General features: G+C 55.8%; 10 protein-coding genes across 10 annotated transcripts; 6 read left to right on the forward strand and 4 right to left on the reverse strand.

Annotated features, from left to right (window-relative positions):
* Positions 1–2,709: 2,709 nt before the first annotated feature.
* Positions 2,710–4,190, reverse strand: KVR01_001615 (uncharacterized protein). Its single transcript, XM_044789963.1, has one exon. It carries the CDS (start codon positions 3,887–3,889, stop codon positions 2,738–2,740), a length of 1,152 nt encoding a protein of 383 aa, XP_044649570.1. The 5' UTR covers positions 3,890–4,190; the 3' UTR covers positions 2,710–2,737.
* Positions 4,191–4,548: 358 nt separating this feature from the next.
* KVR01_001689 (uncharacterized protein) lies at positions 4,549–7,075 on the forward strand. The gene is made up of 2 exons (XM_044792223.1): positions 4,549–5,715; positions 5,799–7,075. Exons 1-2 carry the CDS (start codon positions 5,187–5,189, stop codon positions 6,911–6,913), a joined length of 1,644 nt encoding a protein of 547 aa, XP_044649644.1. The 5' UTR covers positions 4,549–5,186; the 3' UTR covers positions 6,914–7,075.
* A 601-nt stretch (positions 7,076–7,676) lies between these two features.
* KVR01_001674 (uncharacterized protein) lies at positions 7,677–8,704 on the forward strand (the record flags this gene model as incomplete). The annotated part of the gene is made up of 2 exons (XM_044787498.1): positions 7,677–8,281; positions 8,359–8,704. The coding sequence occupies 2 exons, from the start codon at positions 7,677–7,679 to the stop codon at positions 8,702–8,704; spliced, it is 951 nt and encodes a 316-aa protein (XP_044649629.1).
* A 459-nt stretch (positions 8,705–9,163) lies between these two features.
* KVR01_001951 (uncharacterized protein) lies at positions 9,164–10,795 on the forward strand (the record flags this gene model as incomplete). The annotated part of the gene is made up of 2 exons (XM_044784385.1): positions 9,164–9,271; positions 9,353–10,795. 2 exons carry the CDS (start codon positions 9,164–9,166, stop codon positions 10,793–10,795), a joined length of 1,551 nt encoding a protein of 516 aa, XP_044649906.1.
* Positions 10,796–10,988: 193 nt separating this feature from the next.
* KVR01_001950 (uncharacterized protein) lies at positions 10,989–11,621 on the reverse strand (the record flags this gene model as incomplete). Its single annotated transcript, XM_044794850.1, has 1 exon — positions 10,989–11,621. The coding sequence occupies one exon, from the start codon at positions 11,619–11,621 to the stop codon at positions 10,989–10,991; it is 633 nt and encodes a 210-aa protein (XP_044649905.1).
* Positions 11,622–12,695: 1,074 nt separating this feature from the next.
* On the forward strand, positions 12,696–14,097 carry KVR01_001215 (actin-related protein 2; the record flags this gene model as incomplete). The annotated part of the gene is made up of 3 exons (XM_044786742.1): positions 12,696–12,717; positions 12,861–13,286; positions 13,367–14,097. The coding sequence occupies 3 exons, from the start codon at positions 12,696–12,698 to the stop codon at positions 14,095–14,097; spliced, it is 1,179 nt and encodes a 392-aa protein (XP_044649170.1).
* A 1,198-nt stretch (positions 14,098–15,295) lies between these two features.
* Positions 15,296–17,429, forward strand: KVR01_001338 (uncharacterized protein; the record flags this gene model as incomplete). The annotated part of the gene is made up of 2 exons (XM_044783438.1): positions 15,296–15,395; positions 16,126–17,429. 2 exons carry the CDS (start codon positions 15,296–15,298, stop codon positions 17,427–17,429), a joined length of 1,404 nt encoding a protein of 467 aa, XP_044649293.1.
* A 1,351-nt stretch (positions 17,430–18,780) lies between these two features.
* KVR01_001170 (uncharacterized protein) lies at positions 18,781–19,513 on the reverse strand (the record flags this gene model as incomplete). Its single annotated transcript, XM_044794796.1, has 3 exons — positions 18,781–18,944; positions 19,026–19,172; positions 19,264–19,513. 3 exons carry the CDS (start codon positions 19,511–19,513, stop codon positions 18,781–18,783), a joined length of 561 nt encoding a protein of 186 aa, XP_044649125.1.
* Positions 19,514–21,562: 2,049 nt separating this feature from the next.
* Positions 21,563–24,275, reverse strand: KVR01_001383 (uncharacterized protein; the record flags this gene model as incomplete). Its single annotated transcript, XM_044793807.1, has 2 exons — positions 23,667–24,275; positions 21,563–22,943 (listed from the first exon to the last, which is right to left on the reverse strand). Exons 1-2 carry the CDS (start codon positions 23,753–23,755, stop codon positions 21,563–21,565), a joined length of 1,470 nt encoding a protein of 489 aa, XP_044649338.1. The 5' UTR covers positions 23,756–24,275.
* A 286-nt stretch (positions 24,276–24,561) lies between these two features.
* KVR01_001370 (mannose-6-phosphate isomerase PMI40) lies at positions 24,562–26,611 on the forward strand. Its single transcript, XM_044782571.1, has 2 exons — positions 24,562–24,873; positions 24,940–26,611. Exons 1-2 carry the CDS (start codon positions 24,730–24,732, stop codon positions 26,149–26,151), a joined length of 1,356 nt encoding a protein of 451 aa, XP_044649325.1. The 5' UTR covers positions 24,562–24,729; the 3' UTR covers positions 26,152–26,611.
* The last annotated feature ends 758 nt before the right edge of the window (positions 26,612–27,369 follow it).

Here is a 27,369-nt window from a genome sequence, read left to right on the forward strand (position 1 = left end):
TCCCCCCTCCCACCTTGCCGCCGCCACTCCGCGATCAGAATATATACCGAACACATCAACCACAACATACCGTCAAGATCAAAAAAATTCAACTAAATGATGTGCAATCCATATGCGAGTATGCATGCAGTTTGGAATTGGCAGTACTGAAGCAGCCGGTGCAGCATAGAGCGGCAAAACTATAAGTGAAGGTGTGGCTGACTATCATCAACCTCACCCTCCACCAACCTGCAAAAGATCAATGATCCGACTCGGGCTCGAACCGAGGACCTTCAGTGCTCCCAGAATCATCCTTAGAAGGCTGATTTACTGTTAGACTGATGTGATGAACCAACTACACCACCGGACCATCTTGTTTGTTAAAAGGTAGAGCTCAAGAATGGTATATATCGCTCATTTGGGAGCCATGGCCAGGCCGGGAGGGCGATCATGCGTCTTTGGAGAGGAGGAGAGCAGTGAGGCTACTGCGGGGGACCCGCTGACAAGCCACAGTCAACTCAGAACAAGGCATGCCTTGAGAGTACACATGATATATCTGTCCAGATGCCTTCACCTGGGTATTGACAGTGCATAGCATATAATTACGGTCAGACAGCAGGGACTCTGAGTGTTTCAAGGATGAGCTATGAGATGGCCACAGACCTGTGCTGCTGCACAAGCTGGGTGCTCAATTGGCCGGCTTATGGCTTCGGCCATATTGTATTTTTTATTTAACTATTTATCTATTTGTTGTCTTCTTAACTTTTAGACTAGCTATTAGCTTATACCTTAAATATAAAGTTAATAATTACTTAGTATATACCCTTAAACTTATTTATATATAGAGTTGCTAGCTTTCTTTATAGAGCTCTTTCTTTTATTATATTCTTTATATATTATATAAAAGTAAATAAATCTTTAATAATAAAGTAGTATATTTAAAAGAGAAAGATTTAGTTTTTAAATATTTAAACTTTTACTTTCTTTATATAATATTTATTTAATATATAGTAAATAAACTTTATTTAGCTTTTAAAAGAGTTTTAATTTTTTATAAAATTTATATAAAAGGTTTTCTTAAATAGATTTATTATTATAATATTATTATTCTATTAGTAGTTATATATTTAAAATAGGGACTATAGTATATTTAGTTTATTTAGTGAGAGTAGATTTAAGTAGTTATTAAATATATTAATAGGGAAGAGTTAGCTTATTAAGTTTTATATTATAGGATTCTTCTTTTTATAGGGGCTATTTTAAGACTATTTTAATCTTATTATATAACTATTTTACTAGCTTTTTAATGTAGTATTATTAAGAGTAATATCTTTTAGTTTTATTTATATAGTATAAGGCTTAGCTATATATTTATATACTATATTTTCTTTCTATTATTATTAATATTATATTTCTTTAGATACTAGGTTTTGAGTGTTTACTATTATATGAAGGCGCTATGTATATTTTATATATATGGGGATTAAAAACGAAACCACCTGGCCGGCTTATGTAGTCAACAAAAGCACATGCACACACATGCATCAACACAGATGCATCCATCAGGCACACACAAAGTGTTACACCATAAGAAAAGCCTCCAGGCTAACTTCTGAGACAGCCACATACACAACATCACCACAGAACGCCCTGCCACAGTACCTCAGTGTCAACCAATCCACCCGTATCCCACGTGCATGGGATGACTTTGGTTGGATCACCTCTTTCTTGACCACATCCTACCCATCTATGATGTGAGACAGTCTTGAATTTCCTAGTATAGATCCACTTGTTGCCAACTGCATCTATTCTTTGCAGCAAACCAGGGCTCCAAGCATCTGCACAGCAAATCAGTAATCACCATCACCAACCAAGCTTGCAGTCTCTACATAACAACCTCCTATATGACAACCTCCTACATGACAACCTCCTACATGGCAACCTCCTAGATAATAACCTCCTATATAATAACATCCTATATAACAACCTTCTATATAATAACTTTTTATATAATAACCTCTTATATAATAACCTTCTCTATAATAATCTTTATAACCTTCTATATAATAATCTTTTATAAAATATCTTTTTATAAAATATTTTTTATAAAATATTTCTTATAAAATATTTCTTATAAAATATTTCTTATAAAATATTTCTTATAAAATATTTCTTATAAAATATTTCTTATAAAATAATATAATATATTTTTATAAAATAATATTCTATATAATTATTTTTTATTTAATAAATAATAATTTATAAATTATTTTATATCTTTTAATTTACTTTTTATAAATATAAATCTTTAATTTATTTTTTAAATAATAATTCTTTAAGTGTTTACTACTTTATAAAGGGACTGTACACCCTAGGGATATATATAAATTAGGATGTTTAGAATAAAACTATTAAGAGTGTTTTCTACTAGATAAGGCACCGTATATAACTTTAGACATACACGGAATAGAAGCGAAACCAAGCAATCAGAGAGCATGTTTCGTACATATTTTAGATTGACTCATGTTAAATGTATTGAGAAAGTTCGTGTGTATTCATTTCACATCAAGGCAAAGCCTGTGGTATCATATATCCTCATTACCCTTGCCCCCAACAAGCCGAGTAGTGCATTCCCCGCGAGGTAAGAGCAAAGCCAAAACGCCGTCCGCTCGTTGCTTCGTGAAAAAAAAAAAAAGGAATCATTATCCGCAGAGACTCAGCCATGTCCCCGAAGCCGTTGCCCAAAAGACCTCCCACATCAGGCCCACAGCTCCTCTGCATTGTCCCGGAAGATCCTCTCGGCCAGGTGCTGGCTGCCACCGCACCAAGACAGGACTTGGTCGATCCAGGGGCGAATGTCAAGGCCTTCGAACCTGGTGTGCGGCCAGTCAGACGCAAACACGGCCCTGGTGCGGCCGGCCACGCGGATCAGCTCCTTGGCGACGGCGTCGACGTCCCGGATGTAGTCCCTGCCCTTGCTGAGGCGGTACGGGGCCGACAGCTTGACGTAGGTGTCGCCGGCCTGGAGCAGCCTGACGAGGGAGCTGAAGCCGTTGAGGCTATAAGGGTCGAGCCGCGAGGCCGTGTTCTGCGGCGACGACAGGTCGGGCGAGCCCATGTGGTCGATGCAGACCCTCACGCGCAGGGCGGGCATGACGTGCTCGAGGACCCTGACCATCTCGAGGGGGATGTAGAGCTGGATGGCCCAGCCGAGCGGGCGCACGGCGTCGGCGTAGCTGCGCAGCACGGCCCCCATCTCGTCGTGGCCCATGGTGTGGTCGGTGGAGCGCAGGTTGAGGCGGACGCCCCTGACGCCGAGTTTGTGCCACTCCCGGAGGGTCGAGGCCGGGGTCGTGGCCGGGTCAAAGGCGACGACGCCCCGGGCGCGGGTGGGACCAAAGGCGCGCAGGGCGTCGAGCAGGCACGAGTTGTCATTGCCGTATATGGAAGGCTGCACGATGACGAGGTGTGAGACCCTGATGGAGGTCTCAAAGTCGATGGCCTGTGAGACGGTGAAGGGGCTGGGCCTGTAGACGGCGGCAGCGGACAGGGGGTAACGGTCCGGGTCGACGACGTGCATGTGAGAGTCCCACGAGCCTACTGGGATGCGCGGCGGGGGTTGTGAGTACTCGGGGGTGGCGGGGGTGCTGGCCCTGGAGTCCTCCTTGTGTGATGATGTTGGCTTGTCACCGATGTCGATCAGGGACGGGCAGGGCGACAGGGTCCTGGACCTGGGCGAGGGCGACGAGGGCCGCTTGTCCAGGACGCCAGCCGGGAAACGATGCCTGAGCAGGGCAGCCATGTGTGCCCAGGTGTGGTCTGGTCGTGCACGGCAGGGAGGTTTTTGGGATGTGGTCGTCGGGGCTGAGGGGCGCGTGGGAACAGGTCTCGGGCCCGGCACCAAGCACATATATACCTCGGCCGGGTGATGGTCCTGGTGGATGGCCGCAGGCGGGCTCGGGGTCGCATCCCGTCTTACGCTATGATTGCGCCAGGCACTGCGCTCGCAGCTGCCTCGACTAGACTATAATAATAGGAAGCGCTACGGGAGCCGCCACAGGCAAACGGGAAACGGGATCCTTGGCGAAACAAGCTTTCGGCCAGGTGCTGCTGCTGCTGCCGCCGCCGCCGTGCAGTGTCGTCCAGGCCTAGATGCCCGTCTGTCAGCCTGTAGGCCTGGGCACTCGGCGAAAGGCCGTGGGTGTCGAGACGTCAGAAGTCTCTAATGCCACACAGCAAGTGTCTCGTCGGTCTCAGTCCGAGTGGCTAAGACTGGAAAGGCCATCCATTCCTGTCAGAGGGGGAAACCACCGGGCCTGGACTGGTGCATGATTACTCGAGTATGTAGCCATTTGTCTCCTGACTTGGGTACTATATGTGTACCTAGGTAGGTACTCGGTACCCCTGAGGCCGACGACGTGCCCGGGAGATCCAGCAACAAAGAGTCAGCATGTCAGCATGCTCCCCGCGTCGGGAAGAAGCTGTCAGGGAACCGGCTCCGCTGTGGCTCGGTCAAGTTCCGGCCGCACAGGACCGCCCTACCTGGTCCCCACCGGGGCCGGCCCACACCGATGTGAGGATTTCTCCCTCTCCCTGCCAAGGTGGCGGGCACAGCATCGAGCATCGAGCACCGAGCATCGAGCATCCAACATCACCACCCAGGACACCGGCTCATCACCTCCATCTCGCCCACGCACGCCCGCGCCGCCTCCACTCCGGCACAGCTGGCCGCCTCCTCGATCTGGGGTTAGTTTAGCTCCCTGCAGAAGCCCTGAAGCCCTGCAACCACTCGTGCTTGGCTCGCGCCCAGCTGTCACTTTTGTTCTTTTTTTGTTTGTTTTTGTTTTGTATTGTTTTTTTATTGGCCTGTCCTCTGCCCTTCTTTCCCTCTCACACGCCCATACACACACACGCACACACACCCACCCACCCCCCCCGGCCTGCCTCCGTGGCCTCGTGGGCGCTTGCCTGCTCTGGGGCGAGCCAGAACAGTCCATCCACCCCCTCCCAGAAGAGGGCTCAGCTCGGCGGAGGTCGCCCGAGTACTCGGGATTCCTGCGGTCTGGACAAGGCCATCCAGCTGGAGTCGAAAGGCACACACGCCAGCGCCGGTCCACTCCGTCCCAGGGGCGCCGCCTGCCGTTGCTCGCCTCCAGCCGCCCACGCCCACGCCCACGCCCACGCCCACGCCCACGCCCACGCCCACCATGCCGTCGTCATCGGCTAGCTGCGCGCCCGACGCCTTCAGGGGGCCCTACAACTGGTACTACATCCTCACCATCGTCGTCATAGGCTGCGGCTCCATCCCCAAGGGCTACGACGAGGGTGGCTTCAGTGCTGCCGTCGGCCTGCGCTCCTTCAAGGATGACTTCTACCTCAGTGCTGGCAAGTGGGTGGACGACCCCTCCGGCCTCGCCAGCAGGAAGGCCAACATCACCTCCTTCGGCGTCCTGGGCGCCGCCATCGGCGCCCTGATCGCCTCGGCCCTCACCGACCGCCTGGGCCGCCTGAGGTGCTGGCAGATGCTCTGCCTCTTGTACATGAGCGGCTACGTGATGCAGATCTTCTCGACCGGCATCTACGGCTTCCTGCTGTTCGCCCGCATCTGGGGCGGCCTGGGTGCCGGCGGCCTGACCGTCGTCGGCCCGCTGTACCTGTCCGAGATAGCCCCTGCCAAGAGCCGTGGCATGATCGTCAGCGTCTCCATGGTGTTCTTGTTGACCTTCCTGTCCCTCGGTTCGTGGCCTCCCACCCCGCCTGGCCCTGGCCCTGGCCCTGGCCCTGTCTTGCTGCCGCCACTGACCCTGCTCGCCCCCCAGGCTTCTTCATCAACTATGCCGCCAGTATTACCATGGAGGACTACCGTCCTCAGTACCGCCTGGTCATTGCCATCCCCCTCATCCCCGTCGGGCTGGCCCTCATCACCTCCCTCTTCATCTCCGACACGCCCAGGTGGCTCGCCTCCAAGGGCCGTGGCGATGAGGCCCTCGCCACCCTGGCCAGGCTCAGGCACAAGAGCAGTGATGACTATGAGCTCCAGGCCGAGTTCGCCGAGCTGCAGCATCAGATAGAGTCTACGGAAAAGCTGAACGGGGTTGCGACCTGGGACATAGTCAAGGAGATTGCTAGGACGCCCTCCTACCGCAAGCGCTTCTGGCTGGCCATCGCCATGCAGACCGTGGCCCAGTGGTCCGGCGGCAACGGCATCACCTACTACATCCCGCAGGTCTTCGAGTACGCCGGCGTCACGGGCGACAGCAGGTCCCTCATCACCTCTGGGGCCTACGGCATCGTAAAGCTGGTCTTCACCATGATCTTCACCTGGGGCCTGGTCGACGTCATCGGCCGCCGCCGCTGCTTCATCACCGGCCTGGCCATGCAGCTTGCCACCCACACCTACATGGCCGTCTACACCGCCATCTGGGTCGTCGATGGGGAGATCAACAAGACCGCCTCCGACGCCGCCATCGCGAGCGTCTTCGTCTATGCCGTGGGCTGGTCCATTGGCCTCTGCACCGTGCAGTATCTGTACGGCACCGAGATCTTCCCCACGCGCATCCGCAGCGTCTGCTACGCCTTCAACATGGCCGTGCACTGGCTGTTCCAGTTCGCCGTCGTCAGGGTCACCCCTAACCTGTTTGTCAGCCTGCACATCTGGGGCGCCTATGTCTTCTGGGCTTGCGTCTGCGCCGTAGGCCTGGTCTTGCTGGGGCTGTGGGCCCCCGAGACCAAGGCCGTGCCCCTGGAGAGGATGGAAGAGCTGTTCGCCGGCCACTGGTGGATGGGCTGGAAGGCAAAGGTCGACCTGGACTCGAGCGACACGCAGACCCTGAGGAGGTCAAGGGCCTCCTCACCCGTAGATATGGAGAGGGGCAAAGAGGGCGAGGCTGGCTCGCCTGGTGGTCCATTGAGATCAACACATGCAACATCTTGACTTTTTCCGTTGCTACATTAAACTAGGAAGGGATGACCCTTTGGCCTTGTAATTAGAACAATAGACTCCTTATTTCGATGCGATCGGTGTTGGGGCCGTTTGTGGGGAGGGGAGGCCCGCACAAAACAACATCTCCTCAGTGCTGTTCGGCTGGGTATGCATTACTACCTCGATGATACCAAACAGTATCTTCGATCGTCGAGGGTTGGGATTGAAGACCACCGGATGCATACTGGCTTTCGCTGCTGGAAGGGTGAAGAGGTTCTTGGTACCCAGGTAGGTCACGGTTACGATTGATTCCCTGGTCCCGGCAGATCGGAAGACGGAAGTAGTGAAAAATCGGGCGGGCTCGGGGGGCCGAAGTGCTCCACTCGAGTTCCGAAGTGCCGCAAGTGTCCGGAGCCTCCCGATTACGTGAGTGATTGCACTCAATTGCGAGGGTCGGGACTGGATAGCGGAAGGGAAGAGGCCGAAAGTGTCCTAGGGGCGGTCAATGGTTCTAAACTGGCGACGAATTGGTAGAGTAGAAGACGTAAAACCTGGAGCAGCTAGTCCGACAGTCCGATTGATCCCTCCCCGCCTAGGTCGTGCTCGTCCGATGCTTGCATCATCCCGGCTTCGCATTACAACACAAGCAACTTGCTCACCTCCCATCCAAACACCCCCAGCCTCCTTGAAGGGGTTCCTGATTATTGACCAAACAATTGGCATATTCGAAACTTTGTGAGAGCCACATTACCTTGATCGCCTCGAAACAACTGCAATGGGTTCACTCAAGGCATCCAACATCCTGATCTTTGGAGCCACTGGCTTCATCGGCACTTTCATCACCGAGAAGGTCATCGCGGCACAGCCCGCCTTCAACCACATCACCATCTTCACGTCAACCAACACGGTCAACACCAAGGGCGAGCTCCTGGACAAGTGGAAGGAGGCCGGCAACGTGACCGTCATCACCGGCGACGTCGACTCCGAGGCCGATGTGAGCGCGGCGTACAGGGACCACAAGATCGACACGGTCATCAGCGCCTTCGGGCGCGGCGCCATCGCCAAGCAGGTCGAGCTGCTCAGGTGGGCCGACAAGCTGGGGACGGTCAAGTGGTTCTTCCCGTCCGAGTACGGCACCGACATCGAGCACGGCCCGCAGAGCAAGGACGAGAAGCCGCACCAGCAGAAGCTCAAGGTGCGCAAGTTCATCAGGGAGGAGGTCAGGAACGTGCAGGTTACCTATGTCGTGACGGGCCCTTACTTTGAGTCGTGGGTCGGGCGCCCTGAGGGCATCGACCTCGGGACTGGGTTCGACGTGCCAAGGAAGGAGGCGTGGCTGGTCGAGGCGGACGGCAGGATTGGGTTCACGACAATGCCCGAGTGAGTGTCCTCTGCCCACGACGGGCTTCCTGGTTTATTTCACACGATGACTGACTGACTGGCACGCGATGATGTAGCGTTGGCAAACTGGTGGTCGCAGCCCTGCAGCACCCCGACGCCGCAGCTGGCAAGGCGCTCAAGGTGAACTCGTTCGAGGTGACACCAAACCAGGTGCTTGCAGAGTACGAGAAGCAGACGGGGGCCAAGTGGAAGGTCAACCACATCAGCCTCGACCAGTTCAGGCAGGAGGAGAAAAAGCGCTGGGAGGAGGGTCATGCAAAGGCCACCGTCCTCACCCTGAGGCGAATCTGGGCAGAAGGAGGAACCCTCTACGACAAGACCGACAACGAGGCCATCGGGGTGAAGCCTGGGGACACGGAGTCTTTGGAGGCTATCCTGAAGAGGGTCCTTGGGGGGCAGTAAGCTCAATCTGGACGCTTTGGTCCTTCCAAGGGACGCGCGACTGCTTTAGTAGTAGAACTTAAAAAATATAAATAGTCTATATCTTATTCTATGTAACTGCTAGACTATAGTATATAGGTATATAGGGTGCTACAGGTGATAGGTAGCGGAGTGGCAGTCACTTTAATGTATGGTGGAGCAGAGAGGGCCGAGATCTGCCAAGCCGGAGCTAACCGTCCGCGGAAGCGACGCTGTTGGCTGTCAGGACGTCAACCACGCGTCAGTTCTCCAGCGGGACACCGGAACAACAGCAGCAACCCTCTGGAACAAGCAATCCTCAGCCACGCCTGCCCCCACCATGTAGTTTGAGTTTCGAGGCCTTTTCCCCTTGGAGATCACCTTGTTCTGTCACCGGTGTTGGTATCCCACAGCAGTATCCTGCGACACCGTGCAACATCGATATCACCCTCGACAGCGACCATGCCGAGCTCCGGAGGTCTGGGACAAATTGCCCGCGGTGTATCGCCGTATCTCATTCTGCTGATCTTCATCGCGACATTCGGTCCGTTCCAATTTGGCTACCACTTGGTACGATAACCTCCCTCGCGCAGGAGCTCTCCCCCCTCCGGTGCCTTGCCCTCCAGCTGATTTCCCCTCTTCATCCACCAGTCCGAGTTGAATGCGCCTCAGCATGTCATCACTTGCGAGGACGATCAAGCTGTTCCCTCCGGGGCCCTCTCCCGCGTCGTGGCCGGCATATCGAGCTACACCTCTAAGAAACCCAATCACGCGTGTCAGGGCATTCCCATGAGCGAACCTACCTTTGCCATAGTGTCATCCATCTTCACCATCGGCGGCCTGATCGGTGCCCTGGCATCCGGTCCCATAACCTCCAAGAAGGGCCGATGGCTGTCCATTCAGATCACAGCCATCACATTTGTCATCGGCGCCAGCATCGAGGCACTCGCCGCCGCAGCCTGGGTCATCGCACTCGGGCGCTTTGTGTCGGGGCTCGGCTCCGGTGCCAGCACCGTCATCGTGCCCCTATACATCTCCGAGGTCGCCCCGCCGGCCGAGAGGGGTTTCTTCGGCGCCTTCACCCAGATCAGTTGCAATACGGGAATTCTGACCGCACAGGTGCTGGGCTACTTCCTGAGCCATGGCGCCGCCTGGCGGTGGATCTTGGGGATCAGTGGGATCATCGCTGCTGCGCAGATCTTGCTTACTTTCCTTGTCCCCGAAAGCCCCGCCTGGACGGCAACAGTAAAGGGCGACGTGGCGGCCGGCAGGAAGATCCTGCAGCGCATCCGTGGACGGGATGCAGACATCGACGGCGAGGTTGCCCTCTGGGGCGCTGGGTCCGGCAAGGACGTGACCGGTGAGGAGACGGGCCTGCTCCAGCCACCAGAGGGAGGTGCGTCGCTTGTCCCGGACAACAAGGACGAGGTCCAGCACATCGGGGTCATGCAGGCGCTCAAGGACCCTCTGTACCGGCCTGCTATGATCGTGGTCATGGGGGTCATGTTTGCCCAACAGCTGTGCGGCATCAACTCGATAGTGATGTACTCGGTGGCGCTCCTCAACGGGCTGCTGCCCCTGAGCTCGATCGTGCTCACAATCCTTGTCTCGGCCGTGAACCTGGTCATGACCGCAGCGTGCTCGCCGCTTCCGGACAAGTGGGGCCGCAAGACATGCCTGCTCGTGTCCATCGTCGGCCAGGGCGCGTCGTCCCTGGTATTGGCCATCTCGATTCTCACGGGCTTCAAGATCGTGTCCGCCCTCGCGGTCGCCTTCTTCGTGGCCTTCTTCGCCGTCGGCTTGGGCCCCGTGCCGTTCATCCTTGCGTCGGAGCTGGTGGGCCAGGAGGCTGTCGGCGCGACGCAGAGCTGGTGTCTGGCTACTAACTACACGGCTACCTTCCTTGTGGCGCAGTTCTTCCCCATCATCAACACGGCGCTGAACAACTGGCTGGGTGGCCGCGGTGGCTGGGTCTACTTCATCTTTGCGGGCTTCGCCGCGCTCTTTGCCGTATTTATCTCAACGGGCGTGCCCGAGACAAAGGGCAAGAAAGATGCCGATGAGGTGTGGGGGAGGACCAGGCGACTGGACTAGGGAGGTGGCCGGAGGGTGTACGTGATATTGACCTACGGAACTAGCACCCCTTGGAAACTAACCACATCGCAATGATTATGTATTAATGGAACAACACACGAGTCTTCCATCGCGACCTAAGAGTTGCCTATTGCCCGCGTTCCCCAACTGCTAGGATGCAATATGTATCCGGAGAGCAGGGCTACGAAGCTTTCTAAGATAATTGGAACATCCTCTTGCTCCGGACCATCTGCTCGACCACGCCCACGCCGGCCCTCACCCCATCAACCACATAGACAGCCTTGGCCGCCTCCTCGCCCAGGTCTTCCCGTACAGCCGCGCGAATCACCTCCTCTAAGCCAGCCATGCCACCGCACCCCATGAGGATGCAGTCCGGCAGTCCCTCAGCCAGAAGGCGCTTGGTGGCCGCCTTGAGCTTGTCCCGTATCACCTCGGGGGGCACGTCACCGTGGAAGTCGCCGGCGGTCAAACCCGTGGACTGGACGCCGAGGAAGCTGCCGGCGCCGCCCAACATTGATCTGATGGCGTCTTCCAGGTGGGCCTCCCAGAACTTTCCCGTCGTGACGATTCCCCAGCCGCGGCCATGCTTGACGAGAGGCAGCGATGCGAGCACACTGGCCTCGAAGATGCCTGTTACCGGGAGGCCTGGGTGACGGGTCTGGATTTTCTCAACCAGACCGTGTTTGCTGTAGCACGCGATGAGCACCCCGTCGTAGTCTCTGAGTAGCCGCGTCGCCTCCAGATTGGCCCACACGACCTCGGTGCTGGCTTTGATGTCATCGCCGTTGTTGATGCTGGCCGGGCTCTCCTCAGGCGCCGTGTACATTGTAATTTCCAATGCCTGCAAGTTGATTAGTTTGAGTGGCCCTGTAGCTTTGAGACGTAGGTTCGAGACAGTCCTAAATTTCTCGTATGTCTGGGGTAGCAGAAAACGGGACAGCCAAGTCCAGACGCGAGACCAGTTTTGGGCATCACACCACACTGCCAGCAAAGCATATCCAGAGTTATAGATTACCTCACCATTCTGGACCATCTTGGTTCGTGCCATCTTGAGCCCGGAAAAAAAATGACGCGCCCGATCATCTTACATCTAAGGAAATATTCTTCATACATCTGGCAAATCCATAGACCTAATTGCTGTCTCCATTCCGTGGGTCATGTCATGAGACGAGTTTGGGTTGATGACCAGCAGGCGAATATTCCTCCTCACAAGTCGGGTCGTCATGGTGGATGCACTATAGTTGACTTATACAAGATGCGGTTATGTACAATATTGCGAAAAGAAATCAACCAGAAGTCAAAGTGGTCATGGCACTGAGAAAGTAAAGGCGTCAAGAAGCTCAACCGACAACAAATTGCAGACCAAAGCTCAGCGGGTGCTTGATGAGGAAGGTGGGGTCAGCTGCTTGCCCCAATTACCCCGGTCCCGGCCCAAGCTGGCCCTGCGCCACTGGAGATGGGCTGCAGCCACCAGAGCCCCTGGTCCCCTGAACCCGCCCTTCCTGGCCCAAGCTGAGTGCTGCCAGCTGCCAGCTGAGGTACCTACCTAGGTACATAGGTACGCCGTGGGTAGGTAGGTATTGTTGCCGCGTCGCTCGCTGACGAAAGCCCGCCGAACAACAAGCGAGCTAGTGCCATGGCATGGGCATTGCATGGAATAGACCACTCCCCCCTGAAGGCACCCCACTTCTGCGACCGCCGACCGTCATTGCCAGCTACACCAGCCATTGTGAGCTCCCGACATCACCCACCGCCCACAACCACTCCGAATCCGACAGCCACGATCACACACACGCCTTGTCGGTTCCTGCTGCATCGCCAGGCCGCTCCATTTGAAACGACCAAGGTTGTCGAGTAGGCTTGATATCACCCGGCCTCGAGCCTCACCGTCACCGTCGAGATGGCCAATCCTCCTCCCATCGGTATGCCTACCCCCCCCCAATCTGCTCCATGCCTTGGCTGCCATGAAGACCGAAATCCAGGCTGCAGGTCCCGGCACCAGCATGTCGTGCACCAACCGCCGACTCTCGCCGCGCATCGCTAATGGTGTCCTCCCTTGGTCTAGTCCTCGATGGCGGTACCGGGTTCCTCAAGGTCGGCTATGCCGCCCAAAACTTCCCCGAGTTCCAATACCCCTCCATCGTAGGCCGGCCGATCCTGCGCACTGAGGAGAAGGGCGCCGGCGAGAGCGATATGGTCATCAAGGACATCATGTGCGGTGACGAGGCAGCCGCTGCCCGTACCATGCTGCAGATATCCTACCCCATGGAGAACGGCATCGTCAAGAAGTGGGACGACATGCAGCACCTGTGGGACTACACCTTCAACGAGAAGATGAAGGTCGACACCACCGGCCGCAAGATCCTGCTCACTGAGCCGCCCATGAACCCCCTCAAGAACCGGGAGCAGATGTGCGAGGTCATGTTTGACCGCTACGGCTTTGGCGGTGTCTACGTCGCCATCCAGGCCGTGCTGGCCTTGTACGCACAAGGTATGTCGTCCAATACGAGCAGCCAGGGGCCAAACCAAGCAGGGTGGCAAGTGTTCTGATGGGGTGCATCGTTTGAACAGGTCTCAGTTCTGGCGTCGTGGTCGACTCAGGCGATGGTGTCACCCACATCGTCCCCGTCTACGAATCCGTTGTCCTCAACCACCTGACGCGCCGGCTCGACGTCGCCGGCCGAGACGTCACGCGCAACCTCATCGCCCTGCTCCTGCGCAGGGGCTACGCGCTCAACCGGACGGCCGACTTCGAGACCGTCCGGCAGATCAAGGAGAAGCTGTGCTATGTGAGCTACGACCTGGAGCTGGACAAGCGCCTGAGCGAGGACACGACGGTGCTGGTAGAGAGCTACACCCTGCCCGACGGGCGTGTCATCCGTGTCGGCAGCGAGCGGTTCGAGGCGCCCGAGTGCCTGTTCCAGCCGCACCTGGTCGACTGCGAGCAGCCAGGCATGGCCGAGTTCCTGTTCAACACGATCCAGGCGGCGGACGTGGACGTGCGCTCGAGTCTGTTCAAGGCCATCGTCCTGTCGGGAGGAAGCAGCATGTACCCGGGCCTGCCGTCGCGGCTGGAGAAGGAGATCAAGCAGCTGTGGTTGACGCGGGTGCTGGGCAACAACCCCGAGCGGCTGAGCAAGTTCAAGGTCCGGATAGAGGACCCGCCAAGAAGGCGACACATGGTGTTCCTGGGAGGAGCGGTGCTGGCCAACATCATGGCCGACAAGGAGAACATGTGGATCACCAAGCAGGAGTGGGAGGAGCAGGGCACCAGGGTGCTGGAGAAGCTGGGCCCCAGGTAACAGACAGCCCACAAGTGAGCGTGAGCCGGGTCGTGGCATCCGTCATTGGTGCCGAGGGGACATGTGTTGATTCAATTGGGCCTGAAAAGAGAAGAGCACTGAAGATTACATCGTCTATTGGAAGTCGACTATGCGTACCTAGGTACTTTGCCTGGCCGCCCATTGTGACATACAATAGTTCCCAAGGTTGCAAGGTTGGTTGGGGCTGAAGTACAACGGTGTGGAGAAGCTGGGCAGGCGTGACGTTTTCGCCAGAGACGAGCGTCCGAGGCCACTACCAAAAGACAGCAGAAGTCTCGTGGTCAACCGTTAGTAGCCTCCCCCCTTTTCCCGATTGGGCCACAGTCTATGTATCCCCCAGGTAAACCAACTGGACCAGCTCGTGTCAGGGACACGGACTTGTAACCGGTAATATGCCCACGACATGAGGCCAATCCAAGATGTCGACTGCCTAACAATAAGCAGCAGTCGGGAATGCCTAGGCTCGGACGAACGAAGGTGCCCGGGGGGGTCACATCAGGAGCTCTCCGCCCCGTCGCATGGCCACTTAATAAGTACTCCGTACCTACTCAGGTGCCCAGGTGCCCAGGTGCCCAGGTGCCCAGCTACCCCGTACTCGAGTACCAACTCTGGCAGCCCCATTTGGGTAAGCTGGGTTTCATCGCCACGCTCGTGCGCCTCAGGAACACGCGCAGGCGACGACGGAGCTGGAAATCAGGGCGCGCTCCATTCATCAGCATGTATGTACATGTGCCCCCCCCCCACCGATCAATTTGTCTCCATCTTTCTGCTGCACCTGGTCGAGACACCGACAGACGGGCCTGGAGTCCAGACACAAGCAGCACATAGCGCCCACCTTTTGCTCCCGCGGGCCGAAACGCCAGACAAGCGCGCCAGTCCTAGCCGAGCCCCTGTCAGCGAGAGTCAGTCAGGCTGGCAGGACGGCAGGACGGCAGGACGGCAGGACAGCAGGACAGCAGCGAGACGTCGGTTGCTCGCTCTCTGTCGCATGCTCGGTATCGGTCCACCCCAGCCAAGAGTAGCACGGCAGGGAGTCAGTGCCCTCTTGCTCTCCGCCCCCAAAGCATCAGCCCGTGCATGAGAAGCATAATCACAAGCGACGAGTAGTTAGTCTAGGGAAACCCCAGGGGAGGAACAAGAGCAAGAGGAGAAGGGAGCGCACGACAGGCCGACGACCATGACCAACCCGCCGTCGGTGGCCTCTCAGGGCGGCTCGGGGGGGACGCAGACATATCCGAAGAGCATCCTCAAGAAGAGTGTCCAGGCTGCCTTTGAAGGTAAGATGCACACAGACACATACACAGAGACACACACACACACATATACAGAGACACCTCGACACCCAACCCAATCCACCACCCATCTACCCTAACCCAAAGCACCACCTGCACTTGACATATGCTCGAGCAATTACCCCGGGCCCCACTTCTCATCTCGGCCCCATCTACGCCCTCGGGGAGCCCGGAAACGGGGACCGATCTCGTTCGGCCGACAGTTCTTGGTTGCGGAGGGCCCCGGCCCCGTCGCATGTCAGCTGGGGCCAACTTGCATGTCTAGTCAGGCCTGCCGCTCAAATCCTTTTGCGCCACACCCCCCTGGAGCAAATGATGCTGCCAGTGCTGGTGCTGCTCAGGGCCCGTCGTTTCCCCCATCTCCTCCTCCTCCTCCTCCTCCATCTCCTCGCCCCCGCCTCTCTTCCTGCCCTCCCTTCTCGACCTGCTCGGCCCCATCTTCATCATCAGCATGATGAACTCGTCGGCCTCGGCAAGGCAGTATGGCCTGGCCCGGCAGTCGTCAGGTCTTCAAGGGAGACCAGGCCTGTCGAGGCAGGGTTCATCCTCATGTACGGAACGGCCGCCCTAACCCACCTCAACTCCTTTTGTCTCACTGGCCCATCCCCATCCAGCTCCATGCCATGTCACCTGACTCCCGCTGGGCCCCTTGTCTTCGCCGTCGAGAAAGCAACCATCACTCCAGGACACCAAGGCTGACCCCCCCATCTCGTAGACCCATCTGACCGTGGCTTCGGTCCTGTTGGCTATCAGTCAAAGGTCCGGGTCATTGACCGGTACAAGGTCATCGGCTTCATCAGCAGTGGCACCTATGGCCGTGTCTACAAGGCCGTCGGCCGGCAGGGCCAGCCGGGCGAGTTCGCCATCAAGAAGTTCAAGCCGGACAAGGAGGGCGAGGTGGTGACCTACACCGGCATCTCCCAGTCCGCGGTCCGCGAGATGGCCCTGTGCTCCGAGCTGTCCCACCCAAACGTCATCAAGCTGCACGAGATCATCCTCGAGGACAAGTGCATCTTCATGGTGTTTGAGTACGCCGAGCACGACCTCCTCCAGATCATCCACCACCACACCCAGCAGCCCAGGCACCCCATCCCGCCGGCCACCATCAAGTCCATCATGTTCCAGCTGCTCAACGGCTGCCAGTACCTGCACGCCAACTGGGTCCTGCACCGCGACCTCAAGCCCGCCAACATCATGGTCACCTCCGCCGGCGAGGTCAAGATCGGCGATCTCGGCCTGGCCCGCATGTTCCAGAAGCCCCTCCACAGCCTCTACAGCGGCGATAAGGTTGTCGTGACCATCTGGTACCGCGCCCCGGAGCTGCTCCTCGGCAGCAGGCACTACACCCCCGCCATCGACATGTGGGCCCTCGGCTGCATCTTTGCCGAGCTGTTGAGCCTGCGGCCCATCTTCAAGGGCGAGGAGGCCAAGATGGATTCTAAGAAGACGGTGCCCTTTCAGCGCAACCAGATGCAGAAGATCGTCGACATCATGGGCCTCCCGACCAAGGAGCGCTGGCCCCTGCTGGTGCACATGCCCGAGTACGGCTCGCTGTCGCAGCTGCAGCCGCCCATGACCCACCATCACGGCGGCGGCGGCAGGGGCCATCATGGGGGTCACCACCACCACCACTCACAGCAGCAGCCGGCGGGCAGCCAGCTGGACAAGTGGTACAACAGCACCATCACCACCAGCACGGGGACCTCGGCGCCCAACGGCGGGCCCAGCTCGCTGGCCTCGCTGGGCCAGGAGGGCTACAAGCTCCTGGCCGGGCTGCTCGAGTACGACCCGGAGCGCAGGCTGACGGCCGCCCAGGCTCTCCAGCACCCCTTCTTCGCCACGGGGCCCGACAAGGTCAGCGCCAACTGCTTCGAGGGCCTCAAGGTCGAGTACCCCCACCGCCGAGTCAGCCAGGACGACAACGACATCCGCACCTCCAGCCTGCCCGGCACGAAGCGCAGCGGCCTGCCCGATGACTCCCTCGTCCGCCCCGGCAAGAGGGTCAAGCAGGACGGCTGAGGACGGGCTCCGCATCGAGAAGGCCCCCAGCCACAACAACACGGCACGCCGAGCTTGTGCTGCCGTGCATGGGCAGGAGTGGCTGGCTTCGGAGGGCTCGACCCCTTCCCGTCCGGGCCTGTCCCTGGACCGCGGCATGGCTCACAGGTGCATGTTTTTTTCTTTCTTTTTTTTGGTCGAGCACATCAGGAACGTGCCCTTTGCATCGGGCTTGCGTCCGTGTCCGACTCTCTCTTCGCCGGCAAATTTCGTATTCGCTTTGTTTTGGGATTCGGCATTATGGAGCATGGCGTTTGGGCAGCAACATGCGAGACGAGACGAGAAAAGGCACGGTCTGAAGAGACAGACCATCATGGGACGGAGTTCTTCTGGTTGAGTAGTATCAAGAGAGGGAGCATTCGCATCTATAGATGTCAAAAGAGGGGGCCAACGGGTCAGCAAGGGAAAGGAAGGGTGGATTAAGGCTACAACAACAGGTATACTCCACTACAGTCCAGTGCAGTGGCATCGACTGGTCAAATGCATCCAGTCCGTGAATCATGGGACGGGGGCCAGCCCAGCTTTTTTCGCTTTACACAAATGGACTATTTTGGTACTATTCCATGGCAACTTCTCGGTCCCAAAACTTTTGTTCTAATATGGTTGGTGTAGGTCGTTCTCCAGGGTATGATGTTGGACGCCCCCCCCCCCACCCGGATGATTTCCTCCCCTTCCTCCTGATCTGGCCGGAAGGCCATCGTGCCTCGCAGCTCACGGGCCCGGGGCAGTGTGGGTGTTCCTCAGGATTCCTGATATGGTGGTGTAGGGGCGGGCTTAAGGGGATGGTTCTTTCCCTTCAAACCCCTTCCCTTCTCTCTTGGTATTTTGAGTATGTTGCCGAAATCCCGGGCCGGGAAAATTGTATGAAGAAAACGCGCCGGAGAAAAACGAAAAAAAAAAGGAAAAAAGAAAACGGAGGATTACATGACTGTACAAAAGGAGGAAATACGGAGAGGAAGTCGTCAAACGTAGTAGCGTGATACAGGAAGAGAAGAAGAGGGTCGCCCGGGGCCCGGAGGGGGGGGGTGGGGAGAAAGAAAAAGTCTAGGACCGGGCCAACCGAGTGCATTACGAATATCCCACCCTTTCCCCGGCATCCCGAGCCCGGCTTAACCCCCCCAGCGACGTCGGTCAACACGTGCTGTATTTTCCTTTTCCCCCTGTCTTTGTTGGAGTGTGCAACCCTATAATTACCGCGCCTGCCAGCCACCGCCGTGGCCTTCGATCTGCCAAATGCATTAAACAAGAGCGTGTACGCACGCTCGTGGACGTTTCTGCTGCGCATAGACTATGCGCGCTATTTTCAGGCCCTTTACTTCTTTGCCGGCGCGGCTGGGGCCTTGACGTTGTTGGACAGCCAGGCCAGGCCCTCGAGAAGGCCTTCGCCAGTGGTCGCGCAGCTAGGGACGACGAACCATATCTTGTCCTTGAGCTTGTTGAGTTCGAGGGCCTCGGTTACTTCCTGTGGCTTCATGGCTGCGCGGGGAAGGTTATGATCAGCATATGTGCATCAACCGTCTGGCGTTCGGGGGAAGGGCGGCCGCGGTGGTGGCTTACCATTGTCCAAATCCTGCTTATTGGCGAAGACGAGCAGCAGGCTGTCCTTCATTTCCCTGTCGTTGATGATTCGGTGCAGTTCCTGCCTTGCCTCCTCCATTCGTGCTCGGTCGGACGAGTCAATCACGAAAATCAAGCCTTGGGTCCCTGTGAATGTGATGGATCGTCAGTCTCCCTCGGCTGCCTCAACATACGCAGCCTCGAAGCGTTGAGACTGCTGGCGGTCAGAAACACGCACCGCTAAAGTAATGCCTCCAAAGGGGCCGGATCTTGTCCTGACCACCGACGTCCCACACATTGAACTTGACGTTCTTGTATGTGACGGTTTCGACGTTGAAGCCGACTGTTGGTATGGTGGTGACGTCCTGGCCGAGCTTCAGCTTGTAGAGGATGGTTGTCTTTCCAGCCGCATCGAGACCCAGCATCAACAGGCGCATCTCCTTTGATCCGAAGATCTTGCCCATCATCTTGCTTAGTTGGCCGCCCATTGTGGCGTTGTTTGTGGCGGACAAATGGGGTCGCAAGTGTACAGACCAGGTCAGACCTTGTTGGGCGACGGCGACCTCGAGGGATCAGGTTGCGCTTCTAGCCGACTCGAGCACGTGGAGCGCAGGTAATCAGCCGGCCAAGTTCAAGAGAAGAAGGTGCGAGTGCTAGATCAGGAGCGAGGTTGTATGTCTTGTTGTGCGCGAACGGGCGGTGCGGTTTGCGAGACGAGGGCAGCGAGTCAGGATGTTGCGCGCGGGTCGAGATGGGCGGCAGGGACGACGCGGCTCTGAAGGAACAGGCGAAGGGAGTGCGTGGCGTGGGTGCAGGCCAGTGATGTAGACCAGTGAGGCAGAGCTGGCGGCGGCGATGGTGGTGCAAAGGAATGTCGTCGGATGAGAGTTGGGCTCGGGGGAGGCTAGCTGGATGGGGGGGATTCCTGCTTGGCGACGGAGCAGCAGAGGGCACAATGGCAGAAGAGGCCTGGAGAGGAGGGCGGATGGAAATTAGCATGAGCAGGTGCCAATTGCGCGTAGGGTCACAGGCGGCGGACCTTGAAAGGAAAACCGGGTGGGGGGTTGCTGCAGGGCGGATCTGGGTAGGGATGTGCCGAGATGTACTCCGTATGTGAGGTCCAATCCAGATTGCAGTCCAATCCAGTCCAATCCAGTCCAATCCAGTCCAGTCCAGTCCAGTCCGACTTCGAATGTGGTATCAAGCCCCGGGATTGTGCAGCCACACGTGAGCAGCAGACTGCACCTGCACTTGGCGCAACGCAAGCGTCTGGATGTTGTGGGTACGGAGGGAGTACTTCTGGAGGGCGAGGGAAAGGAGGGAGATTCTTCGAGGGCTGTCAAGTATGGGTTGTGAGGCGAGATGGGGGGGAAATTGATAGAGCAGAGCCGGCAGGAAAGGGCAAGGCGGGTACTTCTTGATGGGCACCACCCAGAGTATATCTACTCAAGTGTCTATCGTCAAGGTGAAGAACAAGAAAGAACAAGAAAGAAAAAAGAGACCCCGAGACCGAGACTGGCGGGAGAGAAACTGCGACACAATGCGACACGCTGCACAATGCAATACAGGCAGGTTGCTGGGCGGGTTTGAGGCGATGTTGTGATGGGCCCCGAAATGCTGCTGGCTTATTACCAAAGTACTTGAGTACTTGCTTGCCCTTCCTATTGCTCGTGCTGGGCTGAGCTGAGCTGAGCTGAGATAGACAGACCCTGATGAAATGAACAGGCGGTGCCGGCTCGAGTTGCACTTTCGTTTCTGATGGCGAGCGGCGGGCGGGAAGCTGGAACAGGAACAGGGACAGGAGCATCAAGGCGTTTCAATTCATTTTGGCTTGCCCCTGACTGTGTTGGGCCCGCCGCATAGGTACCCGGCTTCCCGGGTGCCCTCCCTGCCAACCTGCCCGCGCCTTGCCATTTCCTGCCCCTCCTCTCGCACCCGCTTCAATGTCGCCGTGCATACACCATCTCCCAGGGGTCCACCCGACCGCTCGACCGACCATCAATATTAATCTGCACCCAAACTATAACCTGGCCCGGACATTACTATTACTGCCTGCAGAGATTAATAAAAATCCCGCCCGGCTGCCAGTACCGATCCGACATTTGCACTGCTGCAACGAGCCTGACGAGACGGACGGGACCAGCATTGGGCATATATTTAGTCATGCCCCGTGCTGAACCTCCTACTCTCGTGTTGGCCTCGGCCTGTACCGAGTCCTGTGGTGATTGTACGGTGGCCCGGTCTCGGTGGCCCGGTCTCGGTCCACCCAGCCAGCCCCAGCCCCAGCCCCGTCAATCGTACCTAGGTAGCTGCCTCTCGCATAGACAATGCCACAATATCTTTGTTCAAACACACACTACCACGTTTTTGCGTGTCGACTCCGTCACATGATCCACCGCCTCCAGCCTCGGGAGGAGAGCACTCGTGCACTCAGTAGACGTCACCGTGAATACGAGCACAACTAAGCCTCTGAACGTGAACCAAATGTGCCTGGACTATGCTTCTACCCTCGTGCACGCTCCAAGTCTACCCCTTGCCTAGTCCCGATAGTCCACCACAAACCGGCGCTCCACAACCTGCTGAGTCCCTGACTGCTCCTCCCCTTCGAACCGCAAGTTGACGTTTCCCGTGCTGGCGTCCATCCCCGTCACCTCGGCCTTGTAGAAAGTCGTACTGTCGGGGTACAGCGCTAGGACCGTCTTGCCCTTTTCGAGCTTCGGCAGCTCTGTGCTGGGCGGCGGGATCGGTATCATCGCCGACGCGGACATTTTATATTCCTTCCTAGCAGGCGAGGGCACATCCGGGTCCTCGTCCTTGACAATGTAACGCCGGCCCTTACCCTCGCCCGTCACCTGCTTCACCTTGCCTAGGTACCACTCTGTGGTGTCGTTGGGTGTCGGCGGCTTGGGTTTGAAGGCCACGTCCTGATCCCGCGAGAACATGACCTTGGCCCGGATCGAGCTTCCCACCGTGGGCGCCCCCGACGAGAAGCTGCCGGACTGCGGCTCCGCACTTTCGGCCTTGGGGGTATCGCGGTCGCCTGGTCGTGGCGGGACGCTGTCACGGTTCCCCGACCGGTCGCTCGACGCTCCTCCGCTGCGCCCGCCGAGCTTCCGCGCGTGGCCGCCGATGGGGCTGGGATGCGGGCTGTCAGCAGACCCGTCAAAGTCGTAGAGATCGGCCTTGTCCTTGTCCCTGTCCCTGTCCCTGTCCCTGTCCCTTTCGGCATCTCTCTCGCTGTCGCGGTCACGGTCGCGGTCACGGTCACGGTCGCGGTCGCGGTCGCGGTCGCGGTCGCGGTTGCGCTCCCTCTCCTTCTCGCGCTCCCGTTCGCGCTCCCGCTCCCGATCTTTTTCCCGCTGGTCCCTTTCTCTCTCGCGCTCTCTCTCGCGCTCTCTTTCACGCTCTCTTTCCCTCTCGCGCTCGCGATCAGCCTTGTCCGGCTTGCCGGTCCGGCTGGAGCTGCGGTTGGTGCCGGAAAGCAGGCTGGCCGAACGAGACGAGGACCCGGTTGCTGGTGCGGCGGCCTTCTCCTTGGCTTCTTGGATGCCTTTCAATATCTCAATGAAGCCCAGCAGATCGGTGATCTTTTTCACGGTGCTATCGTTGATCTTGACGCCGTCGCGATAGAGCTTGTCCAGGTTTTGAAGCCCCTCGTCTACGGACTTGATATCGGTGGGGTCCTTGGAGTCCTGGTTGCTGACTATGTAGCTCTCCTGGCCGGCGATCTGACGGACGTTGTCATTGCTCTGGTTCACCTCTGCGATGACCGTGGCAAGATCCTCCTGGATCTTTTGCCAGAGCCCGACCTCCTCGCCCTGGGCGCTACTGTTGCGAGCCCGGGCCCCTGGCCTCGTCTCTCTATTCCGCTGCGACATGTCCCTCCAGCTTTCTGTGTTGGCAACCTCCCGTAGAAGTCTGTGCTCGTTGTCAGAAGACATATTTCGATAAGGATTCCGAGATGGGAATGGCTAAGATGGCACAAAAGGACAGGAACTGGGGCGGGAGGTCCGAGCAAGCGACAGCATGGCCAAAAACAAAGGCAAAGACGAGCAAGACGAGCAAGACAAGGCAAGGTAGCATGAGGGTCGAGCGGGCGAATGCCCCTTCCATCCCGTGGCATCATGATGTCCAGCGCAACAACGGAGCGTACCTTCAGTGTTTGGGGATCCAGCTGCTCCAGCTTGTCCGTTGGTGTCCAACTGGGTCGTGCCTACCTACACAACTCCCAGGGTTGAGTGAGGAAGGGGAGGCCAAGGGGAGGGGAGAGGTCAGTGCTGGTGGTGCGGACGAGCGAGGGTGGGCCTTGCACCTCCGGGCTGGATGCGCGGGGTGTGCCTGAGGCTGTGACAGCCTGGTCGTCCAATGGTGGTGATTATGAACGACCGAGTGTATATGGGTGTATATAAATGAACGGGTGGGTGGTTGGGTGGGATAGATGGGTGGGGGCGCAGACAGGTGTGGGTAGCGAAAAGTTGGTCAGGCCAGGCCAGGCCGGTGGGTGATGACTGAGCTGAGAGAGAGGTTCAGGCAGGGAGGAGAGAGGCAGGACTGGGCGGCCAGGCTGTTGTGGCACCGGGTGATGCTTTTTGATGGTGGGTGTTGTGTTGTGGGCCAGAGGATGAATGGTGTGCAACCAACCTTGAGCCGGATGAGGACCGTTCGTGTCGAAAAGGAGGCGGAGGCTTGCTAGTCTGGTTGTCATTGCGCCTGGAAGGTTGCCATGTCATTCTCTGGGAAGGAGCAATCGCGGGAATGCTTGGAACCTCTGGCCTGGCAGCAAATCAAGGCCCGATCCCGTCGTCGTCATTGGGCGATGGGAAGGCAACGGGTACGCGGAACGGAGGGGGTGTGACGGGATGCGCTGCGGGACAGGAACACGGGGGGGCGCTGGGGGTACCTTGGAGCTGGCTGGGATGCGGTGGTAGGGACAAAGTACCCGTGAGCTCTGGCAACTCGGCTCGGGAGGAGGGAGGAGGGATGGGGGATGGGGTCCAAGGGGCGGGAGGCTGTCCCAGGCGCTTACGGAGGCCGTCCTCTGAGGTGGTGCTGGCAGTGGTGGTTGAGTTGGGTTTCAAACCTCTTGGGGGGGAGAGAGGCTGGGTGGGGCTGGGGCAGATGATTGATGGGTTAGGTGAGCTGGGCTTTGGTACGGAGTAGATACTGTGGTGGTGCTGCTGGCCGTTCGGTGCGAGTTTGCAGAGGGGAGGGAGGAAGAGAATGCATGCGCCAGCCTTCTCTGCAGCCCGCTGTCTTCTTGGGGAACCTGCGAGCAGAGTCCCTGCCTCGCCTGCCCCATCCCGTGGTGGGGTAACGGCGCCCAGCGCTCCGTACCCAAGGTACCTACCTAACCTGCCTACCCACCTACCTACCTAGGTACCCAGGTACCCGGGTACCGTGATAGGTACGTACTCCGTGCCTGGGCATGTACTTCGTACACATTGCAGAGTCGAAGCAGACCTGGGCCCAGACCCAGCACTGAGGTGATGTCAGCTCCCCCAAATTTCCAGGGTTTTGGCTGACCAGTTAACTGGCTGTCCCTTCCTCTCCCTTCCCCCCTTGGGTTGCTCTGGGGAATCAATCGCCAACAACTCACAATATCGTCTTCACATTCTGGTACCCAAACCACTCGCCCCACGAGTCAAGAGCACCAGCTCACCACCCTTCTTCAGACCTCCCGGGCTCGTGGACTCGGGACTTCGCCATGCAGGTCCCCCTACTCAGACTCCAGTGCGGGGTCAATTCCTACGACTGGGGCAAGAAGGGCAACGACTCGTCCGCAGCCAGGTTTGCTGCTGCCACGCCGGCTGCCGACTTCACGGTCAAAGATGATCAGCCTTACGCCGAGGTAACGTCTGCCACCATGCATGGACGGCATGTCACGGACTGACAGAGGGTCGCCCCCCTCAACCAGCTCTGGATGGGCACCCACCCTTCCAACCCCTCCAGGGACTTGCGCACCGGCCGCACTCTCCTTGACCTGGTCCAAGACAACCAGGCTCTGCTCTCGCAGTCCATCACCGCTCGCTATGGCAACAAGCTGCCCTTCCTCTTCAAGATCCTCTCCATCGAAAAGGCCCTCTCGATACAGGCCCACCCAAACAAGAAGCTCGCCGAGCAGCTACATGCCAAGGACCCCAAGAACTATCCCGATGACAACCACAAGCCCGAGATGGCCATCGCCCTCACCGACTTCGAGGGCCTATGCGGCTTCAGGCCGCCGTCGGAGATAGTGCACTTCCTCAACACTGTCAAGTCTCTGCGTGACCTTGTCGGCGCAGAGACCGCAGAGGCTTTCAATACTACAATTAGGTCGCACGAGGGCGATGAGTCCGAGGATGCCAAGCGAGACAATAAGGCTGCCCTTCAGAAACTGTTCGGGGCCCTCATGTCCAAGCCAGAGTCTGCTCTCGAGACAGCAACTGCCGCTCTCTTGGACGAGGCCACGGCAGGGACAGACAATTTCGCAGGCGGCGGTGCTGGACCCAACTCGGGCAAGGACCTCGCCGAGCTGATCAAGCGGCTACACGGCCAATTCGGTGCCGACTATGGCCTGTTCGTACAGTTTCTCTGCAACCTGGTGACCATGGCACCTGGCGAGGCCTTGTTCCTGCGGGCTGATGATATACACGCTTACATCTCGGGCGACATCGTCGAGTGCATGGCAGCCAGCGACAATGTCATCCGCGCTGGGTTCACCCCAAAGTTCAAGGACGTCGACACGCTTGTGTCAATCTTGACATACAATTACGCCCCGATTGAGGAGCAAAAGATGGCGCCCAAAGAGTACGTATACGCCACCCTGAACCGCACAGCGTACAGCTCGAGCAGCGAGGTCATGCTTTACGACCCCCCTATCGAGGAATTCAGTGTGGTGCGGTCCACCCTGAGACGCGCGGGTGCCAAGGCGACGTTCGACCCTCTCGATGGGCCCAGCATCATCATCTGCACGGGTGGCAGCGGAAAAGTCTCGGTCGGGCCAACAGTGGAAGACGTAAAACCGGGCTATGTCTTCTTTGTGGGCTCGACGGCCGGGGTCGTCCTGGAGTCAACTAGTGATGGAGAGGAGTTCGTAACTTTCAAAGCGTTTTGCGAGGTCGAACATCACAGCAACGGCGGGTCCTGAGGTTTTTGATAGTCTGAAACTCGCCGTGTTGCAAGGCTCTGGGCACAGCAGGTTACTGGCGCGCCTCGAATCACTGAACAGAGTATGCTTGGCATGAAAAGTTGCTTCTACTTGGGCCATGACTTTCGGAAAGACCGCAAGCGACAAATATGTCCTTGCAAGTTTCGATTGCAAACAGGGATTCCGGGAAGGGCCGGTGGCGACCAAGGGGCATCGTGGCAATATTACTGCCCGTGGTCTGCTTCCGTCGTGCTACTAACCCGACCCAAGAGTATACCTAGGTAGTTGACATGACCGGGAGGCGGCGGGCCATAAATGGTCGATCGCCACTACTCGACATCTAATCTTGTCGTTATCGCATTATTCCCTCCAGAAAAGACTTCGGTGGAAGCAACTTGTTCCCATACTCCAGACAGTACTATTAAAGAGCATATACTAGTATATATAAATATAAATACATAAAAACACCTACTATAATACACTTTATAAGGTTTATTAATAGAGTTTTTAAATTATTTTTTAATTTAAATATTATTTATAGTTTAATACTCTTTAATAATAATTATAAAATATAAATTATAAATTATTTATATTTTTAATTTTATTATTAAATTAAAAATAAATAGTTAAAGTTTTAAAAGAATAAAATATAATATATCTTTTAAAAATTAATTTAATTAAAATAAATAAAAATAAAGTTTTTATTTTTTAAAGAAAATATATAAATTTTAATTTTATTTAAATAAATATTTATTAAATAAAACTATTTAAAAGTAATTATTTAACTTATTATACTTTTCTTAAATTAAAATATAATCTTTAAATAAAATAATTATATTTTATTATTTTAATTTATAATTTTATAATTTATAAATAAAATAATTATTAATAAATAAATTTATAATAATATAAAATAAATATTTATTTTTTAAAAGAGTATTATTATTTAAAATAATTAATATATTTTTAAAAAGTTAAAGAATTATAATAATAATAAATAAAACTTTATTTATTAAAACTTTTAAATTAAATAAAACGTTATATAAAATATAAAATAAATATTTTAATTATTTAAGAAATTTTAAAAATAAAAGTTTAAAATTTAAAAGTTTAAAAATATAATTCTTTTATTTAAAAATATTCTTTTTAAAGAAATATTAAATAAAAAAGTTTATTCTTAATTATACTTATTATTATAAAGGATTAAACTAAAAATAA

Source organism: Diaporthe batatas (genome assembly GCF_019321695.1).
Source record: "Diaporthe batatas strain CRI 302-4 chromosome Unknown Contig00002, whole genome shotgun sequence".
Classification (NCBI taxonomy): Eukaryota; Fungi; Ascomycota; class Sordariomycetes; order Diaporthales; family Diaporthaceae; genus Diaporthe; species Diaporthe batatas.

Coding starts and splice junctions, on each gene's coding strand:
- KVR01_001615 (XM_044789963.1), bottom strand. CDS start 3,889: ATGTGCTTGGTGCCGGGCCCGAGACCTGTTCCCACGCGCCCCTCAGCC.
- KVR01_001689 (XM_044792223.1), top strand. CDS start 5,187: ATGCCGTCGTCATCGGCTAGCTGCGCGCCCGACGCCTTCAGGGGGCCC. Junction 5,716..5,798: donor GTTGACCTTCCTGTCCCTCG/GTTCGTGGCCTC, acceptor CTCGCCCCCCAG/GCTTCTTCATCAACTATGCC.
- KVR01_001370 (XM_044782571.1), top strand. CDS start 24,730: ATGCAGGTCCCCCTACTCAGACTCCAGTGCGGGGTCAATTCCTACGAC. Junction 24,874..24,939: donor ATGATCAGCCTTACGCCGAG/GTAACGTCTGCC, acceptor CCCCTCAACCAG/CTCTGGATGGGCACCCACCC.